This window comes from Pangasianodon hypophthalmus, chromosome 30, assembly GCF_027358585.1.
Source record: "Pangasianodon hypophthalmus isolate fPanHyp1 chromosome 30, fPanHyp1.pri, whole genome shotgun sequence".
Classification (NCBI taxonomy): domain Eukaryota; kingdom Metazoa; phylum Chordata; class Actinopteri; order Siluriformes; family Pangasiidae; genus Pangasianodon; species Pangasianodon hypophthalmus.
This window is the reverse complement of record NC_069739.1, coordinates 9,039,898-9,061,005: the sequence shown is the minus strand read 5'-3', so window position 1 is coordinate 9,061,005 and position 21,108 is coordinate 9,039,898. Positions and strand designations below refer to the sequence as shown.

Sequence of the window (21,108 nt, the reverse complement as noted above, 5' to 3'; positions counted from 1 at the left end):
AGGGCCAGAGACACCCGGACAGGGTGCCAAACCCATCACAGTGCACAATCACACACTATTTGGAAAGTCAATCAGCCTACAATGCATGTCTTTGGAGGAGGAAACCAGAGTACCCAGAGGAAACCCCTGAAGCATAGGGAGAACATGCAAACAGGGCGAAGGTGGGATTCGAACCCCCAACCCCGGAGGCAACAGTGCTAACCATTAAGCCACCAAACCCCCCTGGGGTAAGTTGTCACACTGCTCATACCTCCAAGAACCAGTGATGCCAAATCTCTTTTCAGAGGAAAGTAGCTAACGCACACTCAAAAAACTTTTTTATTGTAGTATAAGTTGATCCGAACATTGTGGTTAATAAACAAAAGACAAATAAATATAGAGAAAAATAAATGAATAAATAAACTAAAAAAAAAAGCTAAAGCATGCTCAAAAAGTCACTGGAATTCACTAGATGATGTAGACTAATTAGCATATTAATTTATAATTCACGATCATTGGCATATCAAGTACAAATTAGGGTACATGAAGAAGGAAGATTTTCACTTAAAATACAATAAAATCGAATAGAATAGTTTTAGCATAATAGAAAATATTTCTTAAATAATTGATTTCTTAAAGAAAGAAGTCAACTTTGCTCATGGCGCCATGTCCGAACTAAACTTCTGTGCATTTACAAAATACTGTATACTTTCTATCAAGGAAGCAGACAAAAATAAGAAGTGATAGTGAGTGGTCGTATAGGAAACAGTTATGCGCTTTTAGAACCTGTAAATAAATTTAAAACAAAGTTTAAAAGCATAAAACGAAGAACAAAGAAGTGCGTGAGTGGGACAAACAATGATGATCAGTGATTGGTCGTTGGGAAACAGTGGTAATCAGGGATTGGTTGTTGGGAACAATGGTGATCAGTGATTGGTTGCAAATTGTAAAAAGTAATTGGATAACTGCAGAAAAAAAACTATTTTACCTCATTCAGACATTTAATGTGAACAATTAACTGCAGCTCTTCACCTGTATCTACGTGATTGGATAACTGCATTAATTGGTTGGTGAGTCCACGTCGGTAGAAGCATAAAGGCAAACAGTACTATAAGCACTGGACACTTTCTTCAAAGGCACAAATACAATTTTTAACAGAAACATTAAATGTCAATACTATAAAATATGCACAAATTTATAGTAAAACTTTTACGTGCAGCTTTACTTAAACTATTTCTCCCTGGTGTCAGTGTTCATCTCCTCATTGAGATGTTTGTCTGTTTCTCAAATACTGTAATGATTTATAATCACACTCTTCAGTAAAACCCAGAAGAGCACAAGTCTGCTTCCTCTCAAGGTTTCTTCCTCATGTCATCTCTGGGAATTTTTCTTTACCACTGTGTCCCCTCGTTTGCTTTTTAGGGACCTAACATTACATTCATATTTCTGTAAATCTGCTTTGTGACAATGGTTATTATTATTAAAAGCATTATACAAATAAAGTTGAATGAATTACATCATGTAGACAAGCCATCAAGCCCATGGAGAACTGAATATAACAGAATCCTTTTCTGTAGCTATGAGGATTATAATATGTATAACAGCCCTTTAACACCAAAAGCATATGTTTTTCAACTTCTCACATTACACAAGGTGAGGAATTCCAACTATTTATTATTACAAGTGAGAAGATAGTTAAATTAGCATCTTTCTCAGACTTTCGTGTTGGCAAATGAATAGAAGTAACACGGATTATCAGGACAAACAACTGGAGAACACAGTAAACAGTTTATTATGGTTACAGTGACAACAGGAAGAGACCTGAGAGAAAAAGAACATCAGTCACTTCTGAGTACAGTTGATCCGTTTTAGATTCTCTATGTATCCCAAGGGCATGGGGAAAGTGCAGATCTTAGGTCTGCTCCTGAAGCTGTAGCATCATGGCTGGACAATTTGATCTTTTGCAATAGCAGAACACACTCACTCAGGGAAAGCTACGTATACAGGCAGGTTTACACACACTCCCAGAACATCCTGCAAGTCATTTACTCTATCTCCACTGTTTTAATATGAAATAGTCAAGGTGTACACATATGATGTAGATACAGTCCCTAAAACTGTAATTATCTGAGATTAATTAAGGCTTTATCCACTGGTCTTCAGAGCATTGAGCAACATCGTGTTAAATAAAAAAAAGGAAACAAAAGCATCTGTATACTTTATATCAACAGAACTTAGTATTTAATCACTCAAAGACAAACGCAATCATTACTTCATATTAACATCAGAGAATATCATGTTTCCTTTCATTAATATTGTAATTTGTTTGGTAGTATTCCAATTACAAATATTTGTAGATGCAATAAAAGTTCAGGATAGTACACCTTGTATCCAAAGAAACATGCACAAGTTTCTGAAGCTGTAGGAGGTGACACCAGCTGATGAAAGACTTCTGTCCAAAATGTCCTGGTCATTTATTTCTTTTTTGAAAAGTTGTGCACTACACTACAATTATCACAGTACTGTACTGTAGCTCTTCCCTGGATTCTTCTACAATTACAAATATCATCCTTTCCACATTAAAAAATTGTGAACTGCTACACTGTCAATATCATCATGGATCCTGACCATCTACTGTACGGTGTGAACAGTTTAACTCCGAATCTTTAATACACATTCAGATCTCACAACTAATATATGGAATATATCATTATGGAATATAAAGGAGTATGTATAATTTTACAGTAAAAAGCAGAACAGAAGAAGTCCAGAATAAAGTCAGGGCTTTTTATTGTCAAATGTTATTTCATCATGTGTAGTGCAGATGAGAACGAGTGAAGTATGTTAGTGCTTTAAATCTTATTGAAAGCTGCTACATCCACACTTTGGACCTGCAAAAGACACAGAAATATACGTCAGAATACACACACTAAAAGCATACACAGAAGAGTTGGGGAAAAAAGTGATACTGATTACTGTATACTCGTCATTTCAGCTGTGTGAACTTTGCCTTTTATGGAGTTTTGTGGGTGTCACCAAATGTAAATCAGCTATGCCGTGCATGTCGTAATTTACGGGTTACTGGCTTTCATGTGTGTGTGAAGGAAGTTAGCGTTTTTCCAAAACTTTCGTAAATCCGGTGAAAGTTTTGTTGGCTTATGCAAACTTTAACACACAACATTGTTAAAAGATTGCTAAATGAGGCCCATTATCAGTAGGATATAGGGATAGTTGGTGCTGTAATTACAACACAGTTTATTTTACGTGTATTTTAAGTAACAGGACACACTGGGAGTGAACAAACTGCATATATATGTGCTTATTTGGTTATCCGTGTTGGTGTAAGGAACATGATTACTCAAACACTTTGCTCTTTAAAAATAAAGTTTTAAAAAAAACGCCAGCGGGAAATGCGTTTTGACGGACTTTAGCCATACGTTTTATTGAGGTGATGGATTCATGGGTAGATTGGAAGTGTATCTGTTTGACTAAAAAAAAAAAAAGCTACAGGTGTGTGAAGTGGCCTTGAGGTACATGCATCCACATTGTATACTTACATAGTCTTCAAACTTAGTGATCTCCTCCTCCAGTAGGTCTGTTCCCACCTTGTCGTCCTCAACCACACAGTTGATCTGCAGCTTCTTAATACCGTAACCAACCGGTACCAGTTTGGAGGCACCCCAGAGCAACCCGTCGACCTGGATCGACCTCACACACTCCTCCATCTTTGCCATGTCTGTCTCGTCATCCCACTGCACATAATGCGCACACACACACAGAAAAATGGCCTGAAATTGACTGATATACAGCATGATTAACAACATGCATTATGTTGGTGAAATGTGATGGAGAGCTAAAGCACTAAAGTTTAGTGTTCTCCCTGTTTAACTCCACAGGCATTTGTCAGGCTCTTTATTAGTTAAACCAGCCCAGCTCAGTGCTCACACATGGACACCTTAGACCAAACAAAAATCAACGAATACAATCTTATAATTCGCTAACTGACGTACAGGCTTGACGTCCAACAGGATGGAAGATTTGGCGATGAGTGCAGGTTTTTTGGCCTTTTTGGCTGCATATTCCTGGAGCCGTTGCTCCTTGAGACGCTCGGCCTCTTCGTCCACCTCATCATCGCTGCCGAACAGGTCTATATCGTCATCCTCGTCTTCTGCTGGCGCAGGAGGTGTTTTCTGCGTAGGAGGAGCAGTCTTGTGTGGAAAAAAATAACAACACGGAAGCATGAAAAACAACTCATTTCCATGGTACTTAATGGTACTCCAAGAGTGTAATGTCCGTAATTATGTTTACTCACAGAAGAAGCAATTCCATTAACCACTGCTGCTGGGGTTGCTGGTCTTTTTTCCAGGACTGAGACCCGACTCTCCAGGCTAGACAGAGCAGAACGCAACCCCTCCACAACTGAGAGAAAGAGTCACAGAATCATTGAAGATTTGCTTTAAAAAAAGTTTCCCAATTATCAAAGGCTCCTTAACTCCACATTTTCAACGTTTCCTTCTCTAAGAACACCATTTTAGACATTAAAACTGAAGAGTGTGTTACAGCACAGAAAGCATATGCAGTATCTGAAAGCTAACTAACAGGCTAACTAAAAGCTCTCTGAAATCTTTCCCGTACTTTTCTGTAGACTCTGGTTCTCCAGTTCCAGTGTCTTCATGCGTGTAAGAAGTTCCCCGTGTTCAGCACTACTGCCTCCTGCCGTCTACAAAGACACACACACACACACACACACACACACACGGCTGTAGTGTACGGTTAAAGAGAACTGGAAGCCTGCATCAATGTGACACACATGCACATATGGCCCCATTTACCTATGATATTAACACATGCCTCAAGTGATCGGGTCAAAAGTGGTCACCTGAGCCTACAAACCTTTCAGCTGAACACATATCATTTGGTTCATTCATTAATCATACAAAATGGAAAGACGCGCTTAAATAGCTATGTTGTGCAATATGCATTATTCAGCATGAAAACTGTGAACCTGGCAACCCATTGGGAGGTTGAGAGTTTGAATTCCGATGTTCGTGTCCGGGAACCAATGGCACAAAACTGGCCGTGCTCTCTGGGTGGGATGGACGGTGTACTCTCTCTCACCTGTCAATCAGAGTGTCACAAGCCAATCGTGGACAGCCGTGAGTGCATGTATGCGGAAGAGGGCGGACAGCGCTTTCCTCTGATCTGTGATGCAGCTGTTAAGAAACATGCAGTTGGCTGGTGTCACGTGTTTCGGAGGAAGCACAGAACAGATCACTAAGACACACGTGACCCAGTTTACGCTTGTATTCATCACTGACTACTGCTTGTGATCCGATCACACAAGAGGCATGTTAATAAACCGAGTCTATTACAAACATACACATACACAGCACACACGTACTGAACACGTCTGTTTGCAGAGCTCAGACACACTGACTTCAAAACAAAGATTTTTTTTTTTAAACCAATTTATCTTAACAATAGTCTTTTCTAAGATGGTTTATTTGTAATGACTCAACTGAGCACTGGACATCACACACAAATGCATGCAAAGGATAGGAACGAATGATGTTTTTTAAAAAAAATGTCCACAACACAGCACGCACAAACAACGAATTTAGATTGACTAATCTGGACCGAGTGTGTTGCGACAGGTAACCGTTACACACACGCTTACAGTGAGGCTGTGAGAAGGGGTTGGGGATTTATGGGCAGAGCCTGTAGTTGGCTGCAAGGTCGTCTTCAACTGAGGGAGAAAAGACGTATAGAGACAAGGGCTGAGAAAGACAGCGAGAGCCAGCAAGTAATACATACACACACACACACACACACACACACACACACACACACACACACACACACACACACACTCTCTCTCTCTCTCTCTCTCTTGCACTGTCCAACTTAATCTCTTAATCTTCCTTTTTTCCTTTCTCTCACACTCCATCAGCAGCTTCTTTACACTGTATGTCCGAATGTGAGAAACCATCCTGATGAAATTTCCAAACGAGTATGGTTAAGCCAGGAACACTTCAGCACGGCCTTTTTTTTTTTTTTTTTTTTTAAACAGTTATTTAACCTTACGCAACCAAATCATCCCACACTCCCCGCAGTCGAGAGTTCCTAATTCTCCGTTAGTGAGTGGTAAAAATAAACACAGCTTGATGAGCCCAATATCTGAGCTGGCAGTGCCATTTATGAGCAATTAGCAATTAAAAGAAGGAAAGAGATAAAGGTTTGCTCAGCCAAACTCCACATTTCTAAGTCTGTTTTTATTGTAAATGATGATCAGTAGACTTGAATCATTCAGCCACTCAGATGAATCCTAGTTCAAAAGGTGAATTCTGGGGCTGCAACTAATGATTAGTTCGATCATCAGTTAATCTAATTATTTATTTTTAATGAATAAGTTGGATTATTTTTAAAAAATATTACCAAAAATATGTACTTAATCCTTTCATGCACACTTATGGACAGTCTTTTTTATATTTTATAAAAAATATAAGATGTAAATCACCTCCAAATTACTTGAAACCTAACCTAAAGCATTATCCTGATTTCTGTTCGCTCTAGATTGTTATTAATGTCTCCTGTATACATTTATTAATGTTCTATGTAAATATTAAAAAGTTTGAATCAAAATTTCAAAGAAAAAATGTTTTTTTTTTGTATCAGACTCCACTGAACAACCTAGATTACTAAAAACTATTTTAATATTTTAATATTTTTGTATATTATCTGAAAGTAAAATGTCTATGAATGTCAATATTTGTTTACAAAAACAGTGGTTGAGGTTTTATCCACTCATGGTATTCCTACTCATGGACAATCCATTTACTGTGATATACAGAGAAAGTCAAAATTCATAAGTCATGTCATTTTAATGCTTATGAAAAGAAAGGGCATGAAAGGGTTAAAAAATTATTTGCAGCATCAACCAACACTGTTACAGAACTCTTAATTAAGATTCGACTCTTTTCGGGATCGATGTTTTTGTGAACCAAAAGCAGGACGATGACCTGACGCACAACATTTATTAAAAATATTTATACCACAGCATGGTTAAATGCTCGAATCTGATTGGTCAGAAGGTGTATATTATTCATCACATCAAGTGAGAAAAAGTCCATCTCATAAGACTAATCGTTCATTTGAGTTGACATACAAAAGTACCGAAATTCTGATCAAATGTGGGATTTACACTCACTGTCCACTTTAATAGGAACATCTGTCATTTGTGCAGTTATCCAATCAGCCAATCATGTGGCAATGCACACAATCATGCGGATTACGGATCAAGAGCTTCAGTTAACATCACATCAAACAGAATGGGGGGAAAAGTGTGATTTCTGTGACTTTAACCGTGGCATGGCTGTTGTTTAACCGTGGCGTGTTGGTGCTAGTTTGAGGCTGGTTTGAGTTTTTCAGAAACTGCTGATCTCCTGCGATTTTCACACACAGCATTCTCTAGAGTTTACACAGAATGGTGTGCGAAAGAAAGGGAAAAAAATACTGTGAGTGAAGGCTCTGCAGCCTGAAATACCTGGTTGATGAGAGAGATCAGAGGAGAATTTCACATTTGTTTGTGAAAATCGCAGGAGATCTGCAGTTTCTGAAATACTCAAACCAGCCCTTCTGGCACTAACAATCATGCCACATTTAAGTCACAGAGATCACATTTTTTATTCACTCTGATGTTTAATGTGAACATTACCTGAAGCTCTTGACCTGTATCTGCATGATTTTATGCATTTCGCTGCTGCTGATTGGATAACTGCGTAAATAAGCAGGTGTTCCTAATAAAGTGGATGGTGAGTGTAGCTAGAAAACCCAATAAAGTAGGACAACTTGATACACGGCGGTTGATTAGCATGATGCAACCAAAGACATCACACTTCATCTGTCACATTCCCAAAAAACGAATCAAAATATTACTCACATAATAAACGCAATTCATCTCATAAGGCCAACAGTGTAGTGTAATATAAAGCACTCCCATACTTTAGAGGAAGTTTTGTCTGTTCTAATATGCTCAATCGTTTCCGTTAAAAATGTGTTTTTAGTCAAAGCGAAGCGATACAGTGTGCCACAGAGTACTTCACAACAGTCCAACTAATCGATAATGACATTTGTCACGAACAAGTTTTATTACCGAATTTTATCTACTAGTTTCTGCAGCACTAGTAAAGAGTTTAACAGAATACAGCATCCTATTTTACCTTAATCACCGTCACTTAAATGGGAATCGTAATAAGATTAAAGATTAAAGTGTGCTGGACTTCCAAGCCGATATGTATAATTAACCATCGGATGACATCACATAATGAAATGTTATTAAACACTGGTGCACTCAGGTTGGGATGGATAAGTTATATACACCGTCACCTGTATAAATTAAACCTTGTTTGGTATGAAAGTGTCAAAATGATTGCAGTGGTGCGTCTTATTAAACCGTACAGAGGATCATACTGACAGTTCATGAGCTACTCACTCCAGCAAGAGACTTCTGGATGTTCTCTCGTGCTCTAGCAATGTCCTGAAGAATACTATTAGCCCCCGAGTCCTGCATTTGTAAATAAAGAGAACAGAGGAACGTAGGTTAATTCTGTGTACATACATATCCATACAGACTGCATATATGCAAATACACTTTTACATCAGCTGGAGCAGATGCATACCTGGGGAGGTAGTGTGGGGCCATTCATCCTCTCATAGAACTTTCGTTCAGCCTCATCATAGCGACACTTGTCAAACCATATCCTCTCCTGAGCCAAGCACTCCACTGAACTCATTCTGGAGACATAAATCAGAGGCACTACTTCAGCACAAAGACAAACGGCAAGCCAGTGCAAGAGCCATTTTGCATACACACTCAATGTATCCAAATGAAAAATTTTCACACAGTTGTGAGAAAGAGGCTAAACGAAGCGAAAACAAATAAGACAGAACACATGAAGGGAAAATGGCATAAAAGAAAAACAAGTCGAACTCGACACCAGCGCCGTCAACAGGGATGCCTCCGCCACCAACAAGTCTAGTCCTTCTTATTAATAATGTGCACGCCAGAACTACCTTTAAAATATACTTCAAACATGAAGGAAGTTATTGAAGAAAAACTATTTCAGACATTCGACCTTGCTGTGACCTTGATCCTGTTTGGATCGATTCCAAAATCAGTTCATCTGCTGGTTACAGTGAGATATATATATATATATATATATATATATATATATATATATATATATATATATACACATACATATACATACACACACACACACATTGATGGATGGCTCTGATGGTAAAAAATCATCAATAGCAATGAAAATGGGTCTTGAGTTCCTGACCATGAAGATATCAGCTTTGTATGACGCACAGGAAGGACGCTATTGCCTCCACTCAGTGGCAGAGGCATAAAAATTATAAATGAGAATCAAATTATTATACATGGCATCCTAGACTAAACATGGGAAAATGAAGAAAAGTATAATAATGAACAGAATCACAAACAGAATACATGAAAACAGACTGTAAATGCACACATATTTATTTAATCCATGCTATTAATAACTTGTCATTGTCGAGTTTTGTGTGTGTATATGAGACATCTTTCCCCATTTTTCTTACCAATTTGGCCACCTGCCAATTCCCACCCACCAGTCAGCTCTCCCCATCATACAACAGCTACAAACCGGTGAGGGTGAAGGCTAACACGTGCATCCTCTGAGACAACGTTAAACGGTCACGGGGCAGTATAACACACTCGGAGGAAAGCGCTATCTACCCTCTTCCGCATACATGAGCTCACAGCCACCTGCGATTGGCTAGTGATGTTGTGATTGACAGGGGAGAGAGAGAATGCCATCCATCCCACCCAGAGAGCACGGCCAATTTTGCTCCCTTGGCTCCCGTCCACGGATGGCTGTGGCATCATCAGGATTCAAACTCGTGAACTCCCGACAACAGGGCGAACGCTTTTCTGTTGCGCCACTCGGGAGCATAAGGATGTGCAATCTGAGTGTGTGTTTATATGGTCAAAGTCGTACTTCGGTGAAAGGCTACAGCTGGTTTTGGTCATAATGGCTTCGTAGAAACGAGCTTCCGCCTCCGCATATCGACTGCGGTCTAGCCACACCCTCTCGCTGTCTGCATGCAGGAAGTGACATAATTCATTGCTTCCTTTCTTGTCTCCATCATCGCCAGGTTTCTTCTCTTTTGTTTGATCAGGTTTGGCTTTGTTACTGACAGCGGCATCTGGATGCCCGAGGCATGCTTGCTCTCCATCGGGTGTGGTATGAGGCTCATTCACATGGTACAGGTTCTGGTAGAAAGTTGCTTCTGCCCGGTCATAGAGAGGCTTCTGAAACCACACCCCTTGGAGGAACGCAGGCACAAAAGGCAGGCCATTAATTGGTGCTGACGCAGGAGTCAGAGGAGTTGGGGTTTGTGATAGGTATCCTTCATCACACAATGTAGGGGTTAAAGGGCTATCAGGCGTGAACTGAAGGGAACGAGGGGTGGTCACTGAATCAGGCCGTTTAGGAGATTGGTCAAAGATAGCCTTGGTTAAAGAATTTTCTTGGCCGCGCTGGGAATTTGAGGTGCTTGCAGCAGATGTGGTCCCATTTTGGCGCTCTTGAAGCCTCATATAATAGTGGCTTTCTGCTCTCTCGTATGCTCTGCAGTCAAACCATACAGCAGCACGCTCCGAAAACAGGCCCTGTACGACCGCGCTGGACATACAGCCTCCGACGTCCGAATGGCCAGTGGGTTTGGCCTCCACATTGGAATTGATCACAATTCTCTGAGGCATTACGCTGTGTCCAGTACAGACCAAAAGCAGAAGAAGAGAGAAGAGAAGTAGAGTCACGAGGGTTAAAGTGTTAGTAATTAAACGAAGAAGAAGAATTACAAGAAAATAAGAAGCACAGATGCAGAAGTAGGCAAGACAATGCATGCAAAGACACTGAGGTGTAAACAGTGCATATCTCCAGTGTAGTGACAGGAGAGAGGATTAAAAAAAGGCATTGAAGTGTGTAGAAATGAAGATATCAGAAGATGCACAGTGCTTCTCAGTGCAGTATTAAACCTGTACTACAGAGATTTTATAGACATGCAGCTAGACATGAGCCATGTATGCCTCATTATGTATTTATTTCAAATCAAATGATTTACAAAACCAAACTGAAATGCTTCAACGCAATCACTTTCACATAGTAGAAATTTCTGTTGAGAGATTTTTATCCAAATAAATATTTCAATAGTTAGCTATTATGAGCTCTTAATGCTGAAACGGTTATTTCCAGATATTTCTGATCTCTGGCTGGGAATTGACAAATGAAATACACTTATGCACTTGTGTATTGCTGACATTCAGATGTTTCATGCTTTCAGTATTTTTTGCTGGACATATACAAACCTGATCCCATCTTACCTTTAGTAAAGAGTAACACAATAACCAAGCAAATGGCACTAATGTGTGCTCAGATTGTTCTTCACCCAGTCAGCAGCAGGAAATAAAACACACAAAGCCACAATCACGCTTGATTTGATTTGATTAGGATTTCAGCAGGCAGCTTTAACCAGGACCATGCTTGTTTCTTGATATACACTATACGGCCAAAAGTACGTGGACGCCTGAACATCACACCTATATAAGGTTCTTCTCCAAAATGATGCCACACAGTTAGACACACACACTTGTATAGGATGATTTTGTATGCTGTAGTGTTACAGTTTCCCTTCACTGGAGCTAAGCGGCTCAAACCTGTTCCAGCATGACAATGCCCCTGTGCACACAGCGAGCTCCATGAAGACATGGTGTGAGAAGGCTGGAGTGGAAAAAACTCGAGAGCCTTGAACTCAACCCCAACACTTTGGGATGAACTGGAACGCCGACTAAATCTGGAACGGGATGTTCAACAAGCACATATGGTTGTGATGGTCAGGTGTCCACATACTTTTGGCCATATTTTGTATCTGTATGCGTAAAGCTTACATTTAATCAATACTTATTCAAAACAATACATAATCTCAGGTGGGGGTGAGATTAACTTTCTCTGGCTTGACATGAAGACTGAAGATTCATCTCGAGCTTAAATGAGCATTAATTAAAAAAAACAAACAAACAAACAAACCAAAAAACTATAAAACACTTCTAGATAAGGGCATCTCCTAAATATTATAAATATAAAGCACTAAAATAACTACCATAGAAACAAACCATGGTTTACATTACTTAAAAATACATCCATCCCTTAAGAAACTAAAGCAAACTTATAACAAAGTACCAAAGTTAAAAGGAAGAGTGGAAAATCCAAAGACATTTTATTACATGGCTATGGCTTTCAGCTTTCACCATGTGCGCATGCGCATTTAGTCAACACGGAAAGCCACAGGCAAGTGCGCATGCGCACATCCTCATTCTGCTTCCATGCTTGATTCTGTTAGCTAACATAGCTAATTACTAGCTCGACACATCACCCTTCAAAATCTATATGTGACCCGAAAATGAGCCGATAGTTAAAGAGAAAGGGAGGAAACCACGTTTGTGATATATAAGATGCTTAATCCTGTTTATCTTTATGTTACTGTGACGATTCATTTCGCCACTTTCGGCAGAGCAGAGCTTTAAAAAAAGATTAATAACATTTATAAGAATCGTCATAAAAATGTTGTAGGGCTCTATACTGAAAAATATGATGACAATGAATTATACTTCGCAACACAAAGACAATACACATACTCACTTTGTGATAATTGAATGAAAGGTTTAGGCAGAAGCTGGAGTGAAACCTGGTGAGAGCTCTGAGGCGCTGCAGAGAGAGTGGCGTGTGGGCGAGTCCATTCCTCACGGCGGGGAACAACTACTGCAGTGTTACAGGTCCAAAACAATCTTTTTACAGCCAGACTGATAAGACTTACACTTCAAACGTCTTAAATTCACATTTTCCTACTATTCATAAAAACCAAAGTAGTAAAAAGAATACTTTCTTTATATATATATATGTATAATGTGCCACTTCATAAATGGTATAGTCCTTCGAGTTGGTGAAATCTCGCGAGAACTCGTAATGAGAGCGAAAAGGTGTGTTCTGGATAAACTGCGCCTCGCTTTGACAGTTAGGGGAGGAAACGAAATGTCAAATACAGTTTATTTCAGCTAGTCTGCAAGAATTTATCAATATTATCCATTTGCAGCTGTACACTATATGGGCAAAAGTATGTGAACACCTGACCACGTGGTTCTTCCCCAATTAACTGCTGCCACAAAACTTTGAAGCACACAATTGTCTAGGATGTCTCATGCTGTAGCATGACAATATCCCTTCACTGAGGTCCAAGAAGACATACATGGTCCCCGGCCTCACTGATGCTCTTGTGGCTGAAGGGGCAAAAATCCCCACAGCCATGCTTCAAAATCTAGTGGAAAGCCTTCCCAGAAGAGTGGAGGTTATTATACAAGCAAAATGAGAATGGAATGAGATGTCCAAAAACACTGGAGTATTGGGGTGGCCATCTTGGTTAGGGCAAAATACTAATCCACATACATAGAAACTGGCATAAGATGGCTGTGTATGACCTGAGTAGGATCACTAGCAGACATAAAAGGTACACACCTAAGCAACACTGGTTTATTGTCTATCAAGGTACAAAAAAAAATCATAACTAACTGCATCCTGTGAAGCATGCTAGCTTTCTGAATTCAATATCATTAGCTATGGGAAGATCCACTCATCCATATTCTGTCCCGCTTATCCTACACAGGGTTGCAGGGAGCCTGGAGCCTATCCCAGGGGACTCGGAGGACAAGGCAGGGGACACCCTGGACGGGGTGCCAACTTATCCTAGGGCACAATCACACACACTACAGACAATTTGGAAATGCCAATCAGCCTACAACGCATGTCTTTGGATTGGGGGAGGAAACCGGAGTACCCAGACGAAACCCCTGAAGCACGGGGAGAACATGCAAACTCCGCGCACACAGGGTGAAGCCAGGATCGAGCCCCCAACCCCGGAGGCGCGAGGCAAACGTGCTAACCGCTAAGCCACCGTGCCTCCCCTATTGGAAGATAATAAGAAGTAATACAATGTTGTTGTTTATTGTGTTCAGTTGGGATACCCAAGGAAGGAATACTTTCCTTCTGTGTTCGCTAGCTAATCTATCTTATTGCTCACCTTTAAACAACGATGAAACAAACTTCAAATTTCTCAGAGGGCATGTTATTATATTATATGTAACTATATGTAACTAGCCTGTTACAGTGATTTCTTCTTCTTCTAATAATAATATAATAATAAATAATAATAGTCCAATTTTATTATTTTCTAATGAAATAGAGCATAGTCTGAAACATGCAATTTTGCATATTGAGATTATCTGGCATTAAGAAGCTCTGCTCATGCTCTGTGTCACACCTTTGCCACCCCAGTCAAATGCTCTTGATCCACCACTGCCTACATGGAGATGTCAGAATCTTTGCGGTCATATAGCCTAAGGCTGTAAAGACAACCCCAAAGTGTAGAATTAATGGTGACAAGTTCTACTGTAGTTCCTAAAAAGCACTACAGCCACATATTACTTTGATGCTGGTGTGGAAAATCTAAGCAAGGTTACAGTTTGCCTTGCTGTCATAAAAGTGTTTTTTGTAATAACATGAAAGTCAAATTTTATGTGTATACACACACTGCTTAGGGACACTGCTATTCAGAATTAGATTTTTACAGATTGCTTAATACCTAGCCAACATATTAATCTCCATGTTGAATATTAGTGACAGCTTTTTTTTTTTTTTTTTTTTTTAAATAATATTGGACCAGTTTCAGCATATTTGACTTTTAAATGCAATACACACCAAGTCTGATAAGTTGTGTGCTTTTAAGGGGTTCATCTCAAATGGTTCAGTGTTAGACATCTAGGTGACAAAAGAACTTCATCTTAAATATGAAAGAAATTGTATAAAATAATGGCCTGTAGGCTACTTATTGGAATAGGAGGTGATTGGAATAGCCTTTTCTGTTAAAAACAACACATGCAGGCAGAGAACAGTATCGTCATTTACTGTATGTGTTTGTGGTCACTTCCACTGCTATAAAAGTGCTTTGATGGATTTGTGAATGATAAACATATGACTTTTTTCATTCATTCATTCATTCATATTTTTATTTTTTACATTTGAATCATGTTGCAATGCTTTCCCAACCAATGCTTTTTGACAAAACCTTTGCAATACAGATTACAATAAACTATGTAATACACTCAGCAGACAGCTATACAAGAGATTCTGTTTGTGATTTCATTTATGACTTAATGAATTTATGTACACTTAAATAGGCAGTTTGTCTAGTGCTGCTTTTTCATCTTCTACGTATCCCTACATAACTCTACATTACTTTGTAACTAATGGCTCATGCTCCAGTCTTGCCATCGCTTCTCTCTTTTCATCTCTTCCTCCCTCTATTTCCTGCAGACTGTCTTGCTCCTCCTTTAACTGCGCCCGAGTTCTCTTGCTCTTTCTGTGGCTGCCTCCACGGCCCCCATGACGGCAGCTCTGAGCCCTCCTTTTTCCAGTGCGTGAAGTCCATACACTGTGGTCCCGCCTGGAGTACACACTTCTGCCTTTAACTGTGCTGGATGCTTCTCACCATCTCGCAACAAATGACCTGCACCCTGTCAGAACCGTTCAGGCTGTAATATCATCAAGCTATGTTTTTTTTTTTTAAATAAATAGACTAATGACTCAAACATATACAGTTGTAAAAATACTTACTAGTATAGTCTGAGCTGCAAAACGCAGAGCCAGCGCACTCGGCATTCCCATTTTAACAGCTCCTTCAGCCAGGGCCTCAGCAAACACGTACACCTATCAGGCAGAGCTGGATGTTAAAATTATAAAATGTGAGCTCACTAAATTTCTTAATGTACAAATGTTTATCATTTTTAATAGTACTTACAGACATATGATAGTATATATAATAGTATATATAATAGTCATGTAATTGCAAAAGCACGATAGAAAAACATATTTTTGCTAATAATTAAATGTTGCTAGTTTTGTTTCACATCTTTCTTTAAAGACACCTTATCCTCTGCTTTAGGCACTTTAGCATGATTTAACTGTGTAATTGTACACTCTCATAAAGAAATCTAAAATAGTTATCCTTCAGAGGTTCCCACATCTACATTTAGCAGTAGCTTTTATGATTTTTAACATGTAACAGCAATAAGGGGGGAGATACCTGAGAACACTAGGTATGTATGTAACAGCGGTTCTATACAGTACATCATTAAAGTCATCCATTTTGAAAATGCAAAAGTTGTAAGCAGACACTGTGATATGCCGAAACCTGCGACACTGGACTGTACCATGTTTTTCATCCTGATTTTTCATCCTGTTTAAACACTAGTGTTGTCATACTCACAAAAGCCACACCGCTGCCACTTAGGCCTGTGTGGGCATCGATCCAGGACTCAGGTCCAACCTCCACCAGTCCACAAGGTGAGAGGAGACCTTTCAGCAGAGAAGCCACCTCCTGCTTGACCCCTGTTCCACATGCCAGGAGTAGCGCTCCTTCCTGGAGCATGCACGGAAGATTCGGCATCAGACGCATCACACAGGATCCTCCAGGCAACAACTAGACACCGAAAATTGACACAAATTTAAAGTTATAATGATTTAGTATATTGTATACTACATTTCAATTTTAATAGTGCACCTGCCCCTTTAACAGGAGCACCTGTACTCCTGGTTATTCATGCAATTATCCAATCAGCCTGGTCTTTTTCCAATCTTCAACTTCAATTTGGATGACCCTGTGCCCACTGTAGCCTCAGATTCCTGTTCGTAGCTGACAGAAGTGGAACCTGATTTGGTCTTCCACTGTTTGAGATGCTTTTCTGCTCACCACGGTTGTAAAGAGTGGTTATTTGAGTTACCGTAGCCTTCCCGTCAACTCAAACCTGCCTCTCCATTCTCCTCGGACCTCTCTCATCAATCAGGCATTTCCTTGTGAACATTCACTGAAGCTCTTGACTTGTATGTGCAGGATGTTATGCACTGCACTGCCATCACTTGATTGGCTGACTGGATAATTGTATAAATGATCAGGTGTACATGTGTGTTCCTATTAACGTGGCCAATGAGTGTATATAGAAATAACAATCTCTCTCACCCGCTCAAGTGTTGCTAGAGTGACTCCAGCTGCCACTGAGACAATAATGTGCTGTGGGGTGACGTGCTCTGAGAGTGCACTTAGGACAGTAGGGATCAGATGGGGTTTGACTGCCAGGAAGACCAGACGAGATCTATGAATAACTTCCTCATTTGAGTGCGTGACTGAAACTCCCATTGCCTAGACGCAGTGACATGATCAGTAAAGATGGTGATCAGAATATAGTTACTGAGACTGCTAGTTTTTAGCACATGATGGTCGTAATCCAGAATTCATAAAGCATGTTTGATTGCATTGTGAGTATTTTATACTGCATCATACCCAAGCAGACAAAAACAATAATGCATGTGTGATTTACCTGGAAGCGGGAAAAGTTGTTTTTCGACGGGGCACTTACAATCACATTAGACGCGACAACATCACCTAATAATGCAGAACACACAGATCCAGTATCAATGGAACATTTAGAATACTGATAAAATTTATGAGATGCAACGTAAGCTAAACCCCTTAGGGCTTGCACATCTACCTTAAGTGTACCAAATAATCTTTTCTCACACTTCTCTATCACAGCTGTATCTACTGAACCAATTGCTCTTCATTTTAATTCATAATTTTCATATGTATAAGAAACAAGTACAAGAGAAAAAACAGCCTTAAATGGTATTTTATGGGTAAGTGATATGTCAAAAATGATCATATTACAATACATGAAGACATTTTCATGATCCGTGATGATACACTTGTCAGCAATTCACTGAACTTTGCCAAAAACTGTCAAAATGTAGAATAACTGTTAAAACTATTTCATTAAGATTAGCTGTGCCCTTGTGCAATGCGTCATACAACGCAAGGCAGCTTGTTTATAAAAAAAAAAAAATAATAATAAAAAAAAAGAGAGAAATGGCATTGAAGAGGTCGCTAAAGCATTAAATTCATGTTTATTCTACATGTATCTTTATACACGATACAGCCAAATGTTTGTGGACACCTGACCATCACCCATAAGTGCTTTTTTAAACATCTCACTCCAGATTTAGTTATAAAAACCTCCACTCTTCTGGGAAGGCTCTCCACTTGATTTTGGAGTGTGGCTGTGGGGATTTGTGTTCATTCAATCACGCAAGCATCAGTCACTGATGTTGGTGAGGAGGTCTGGGGTGCAGTCAGTGTTTCAGTTCATCTCAAATGTGTTCAGTGGGGTTGAGGTCAGGGCTCTGTGCAGGACACTCGAGTTCTTCCACTCCAACCTTAACACACCAGGTGTCCATATACTTTTGTGTATATAGTGTATACACAATAATTAAGTCGTACATGATGAATAATCCTACATACAACTACAAGATTCCTGCTGAATTCCTGCTGAAGTGTGATAATGGTTTACACTGGAAAAGGAAGACTTTTTTTTTTTGTCTTTCTCCTCAGCCTTTGTGTGGAAAATAAGGCCACTGTGGTGCACATGCATTTCTAATGTACACACAGATGCTTGTGTGTGTATAATGTTTATTGCACTAATGTCTGGGGTGTCCGGGGTGATTTCCAAAGATCTGGAAACCATTAAGCATGGAAAACATTTAGTGAATTCTTGAAAAAGTCCTTAATTAAAATGGATCTGTAACCAGGTATTTAAAAAGACAATTTAATTTATGATTATGTGACTTTGTCCAGTTACTTTTGGTCCCTGAAATATGGGGGAAACACATATAAAAAGTGCTGTAATTCCTACAGCTGATTTGAATGTAAATACCCTCAAAGTAAAGCTCATATTCATTATTTAATTTCAACTACAGAACACTAGAGCCTGTTCCATGGGTATTTTGAAATAAGTTTGGACACCCCTGCTCTCTGTTGTCCCTGTATGTCTGACCCTTGTACCAAGACAAACTCCTTGTACATGCACATACGCTTGGCTCTGATTCTGATCCTCTACGCCATAATCTCCTCTTTTTCCGTTTCCTAATATTTACAGAAATGATTTTGACAACATCATACATCATAGACGAACTGTACGCACTTACACTTTGTGTTTGTTTGCAGAAGTTTGTTAGATTTCATTCTGATTATTTGCTGTAAAAAGGTTTTTAACAGCATGTAGCTTAAAGTATGCCAGCCTGCTATAATTTCTGAAAACCACTAGATGGTACTGTAATTTCAGTGTACATCTTTGCACACATTTTCAGATTGGGATTTTTTTTTTTTTTTTTCTGTAGCAAACAGGAAAATCCACACTCTCAAATCTACACCAGATTGATCAAACACATGCATGGGATGTGTTCAGTACAGTTTAAAGAGCTGCTCTAGTCTAGTATAGTCATAAATAAAGATATTATATAGCTACCAGGTCTAAGGATGCCCTGTGCTATTCCATAAGCCATGTTTCCTGCTCCAATGAAGCCAATCTTCAGCTGAGGCAATTCATCCATGATCTTCTGGAGGAAAACTGGAATAAACAAAGTGTCTGTAGCACTCAAGACATTTCAGTGTGAGATGAGATGTGTTCAGTGTGTGTGAATGCACTGCAGATGAGTTACACATGTTAATGCTGGGGTACTTACAGCTGATCTGTTTACTGGGATGCACGTGCTGTCACTGTATACAGCATACAGGTGTAAATCTTCCTGTAAGGGAGCACAGAAATGTGCTGCACACTGAAACACGTGGCATGAAGAGCGGAATTGACTTCCGGTATTTCAAAACAAAAGTCCCAATAAACACAGATTGGTTTGTTAGGGGAAAAAAATCACAAACAGTGTAATATATAAAATAGACTTTAAGAAGTGTACGTCCAATGTATGCACACGAGAATATCATTTCCAAATGAAAAAAATATTCATCTAATGTATGACTCAAAAATATTGACACTATATACACCTAATTGTATGTGGACACGTGACCATCACTGCCATGTGATTCTTCCCCAGACTGTTGCTATAAAGTGTGAAGCACACAATTGTGTAGAATACACAACAGCAAACAGCTAAACAAACAAACAAATAAACAAAAAGATGGACTGGGTTGTTCAACAAGCACATATGGGTGTGATTTGTCAGAACACTAAAAAACACAGACAATAGTAGCTCAGTGGTTAAGACTTCATACATCCTGATCAGAAGGTTATGAGGTCAAATCCCCAGCACTGCCTCCACTGGGCCCTTGAGCAAGACCCTTAACCCTCAAGTGAAGTGAGATCTGGATTAGGGTGTCTGCCAAATGCCATAAATGTAACACAAAAATGACAAAAGTACATCCATGCAGTGTTTCTAATAACTGCTTTATCTTGGTCAGGGTCGTGGTGAATCTCAGGGACACTGAGCATGAAGCAGGAATGCACCAGTCCATTGACTAGACACCACACACACACACGTTCACCATCATTCACACCCAGGGACAATTTCGAGAAGCCAGTCTGCCTACCTGCTTGTTTTTGGGCTGCAGGAGGAAACTGGAGAACCAGGAGGAAACGCATGAAGCCGTGAGGAGAACGTGTGAAACTCCACACAGCTCAGGACTGAACCTGGAACCTTGGAGCCGTCAGGCAGCAAGATTATAAAAAATAAAATACTAAATTATAGTACTGTTATGATACTTTCTAATAGAACTGTGTACTGGACGTACTGTGCCCATTGTCTATCTCAGTAGTCATTGTACTGTCTTATGCTGTCTGCACATGTTTGCACTTGTGCACTTTATATATAAATGTATGTAGTCCCTTGTAGTTCTGTGTTTTTCTGTGCTTGTCCTATGTAGCACCTCGGAGGAACGTTGTTTCATTTCACTATGCACTAACTAGCTGTATATGGTTGAAATGACAATAAACTCCACTTAACTTGACTTGACTTAAATATTGTGAAAAAAAAAACAGCATGGGAAATTGGGAAAGCACGTGTACATATGATTTGTGAGTGATTAATCCCCACAGTATTTTGTTTTGACTATTGAAAAAGTCTCTCGGTC

General features: G+C 39.5%; 2 protein-coding genes across 6 annotated transcripts; both read right to left on the bottom strand.

Annotated features, from left to right (window-relative positions):
• Positions 1–2,752: 2,752 nt before the first annotated feature.
• On the bottom strand, positions 2,753–12,882 carry eef1db (eukaryotic translation elongation factor 1 delta b (guanine nucleotide exchange protein)). Of its 5 annotated transcripts, XM_026918199.3 has the most exons (11): positions 12,729–12,786; positions 11,414–11,472; positions 10,026–10,796; positions 8,658–8,772; positions 8,471–8,542; positions 5,657–5,725; positions 4,615–4,699; positions 4,292–4,398; positions 3,990–4,187; positions 3,537–3,731; positions 2,753–2,870 (listed from the first exon to the last, which is right to left on the bottom strand). In XM_026918199.3, exons 3-11 carry the CDS (start codon positions 10,790–10,792, stop codon positions 2,832–2,834), a joined length of 1,647 nt encoding a protein of 548 aa, XP_026774000.3. In that variant the 5' UTR covers positions 10,793–10,796; positions 11,414–11,472; positions 12,729–12,786; the 3' UTR covers positions 2,753–2,831. The 5 variants fall into 5 exon arrangements, with proteins under 5 accessions (XP_026774000.3, XP_053087819.1, XP_053087820.1 ...); XM_053231844.1 differs by lacking the exons at positions 10,026–10,796; positions 11,414–11,472 and adding an exon at positions 11,747–11,883 and having other exon boundaries at positions 12,729–12,789; XM_053231845.1 differs by lacking the exons at positions 10,026–10,796; positions 11,414–11,472 and having other exon boundaries at positions 12,729–12,882.
• A 2,245-nt stretch (positions 12,883–15,127) lies between these two features.
• On the bottom strand, positions 15,128–19,850 carry pycr3 (pyrroline-5-carboxylate reductase 3). Its single transcript, XM_026918005.3, has 7 exons — positions 19,710–19,850; positions 19,493–19,594; positions 17,513–17,577; positions 17,155–17,334; positions 16,405–16,617; positions 15,753–15,845; positions 15,128–15,652 (listed from the first exon to the last, which is right to left on the bottom strand). The coding sequence occupies exons 2-7, from the start codon at positions 19,575–19,577 to the stop codon at positions 15,470–15,472; spliced, it is 819 nt and encodes a 272-aa protein (XP_026773806.3). The 5' UTR covers positions 19,578–19,594; positions 19,710–19,850; the 3' UTR covers positions 15,128–15,469.
• Between the last annotated feature and the right edge of the window lie 1,258 nt (positions 19,851–21,108).

What these genes read in the sequence shown, in the direction of transcription:
- eef1db (XM_026918199.3), bottom strand. Translation starts at nt 10,792, where the DNA reads ATGCCTCAGAGAATTGTGATCAATTCCAATGTGGAGGCCAAACCCACT. An exon ending in GCCCCACACTACCTCCCCAG is followed by an intron (nt 8,543 to 8,657) that starts GTATGCATCTGC and finishes TTACAAATGCAG; the next exon opens with GACTCGGGGGCTAATAGTAT. An exon ending in CCCCTTCTCACAGCCTCACT is followed by an intron (nt 4,700 to 5,656) that starts GTAAGCGTGTGT and finishes GTGTCTTTGTAG; the next exon opens with ACGGCAGGAGGCAGTAGTGC.
- pycr3 (XM_026918005.3), bottom strand. Translation starts at nt 19,577, where the DNA reads ATGGATGAATTGCCTCAGCTGAAGATTGGCTTCATTGGAGCAGGAAAC. An exon ending in CTCTAGCAACACTTGAGCGG is followed by an intron (nt 16,618 to 17,154) that starts GTGAGAGAGATT and finishes TTCGGTGTCTAG; the next exon opens with TTGTTGCCTGGAGGATCCTG. An exon ending in GTGGCAGCGGTGTGGCTTTT is followed by an intron (nt 15,846 to 16,404) that starts GTGAGTATGACA and finishes TCTGCCTGATAG; the next exon opens with GTGTACGTGTTTGCTGAGGC.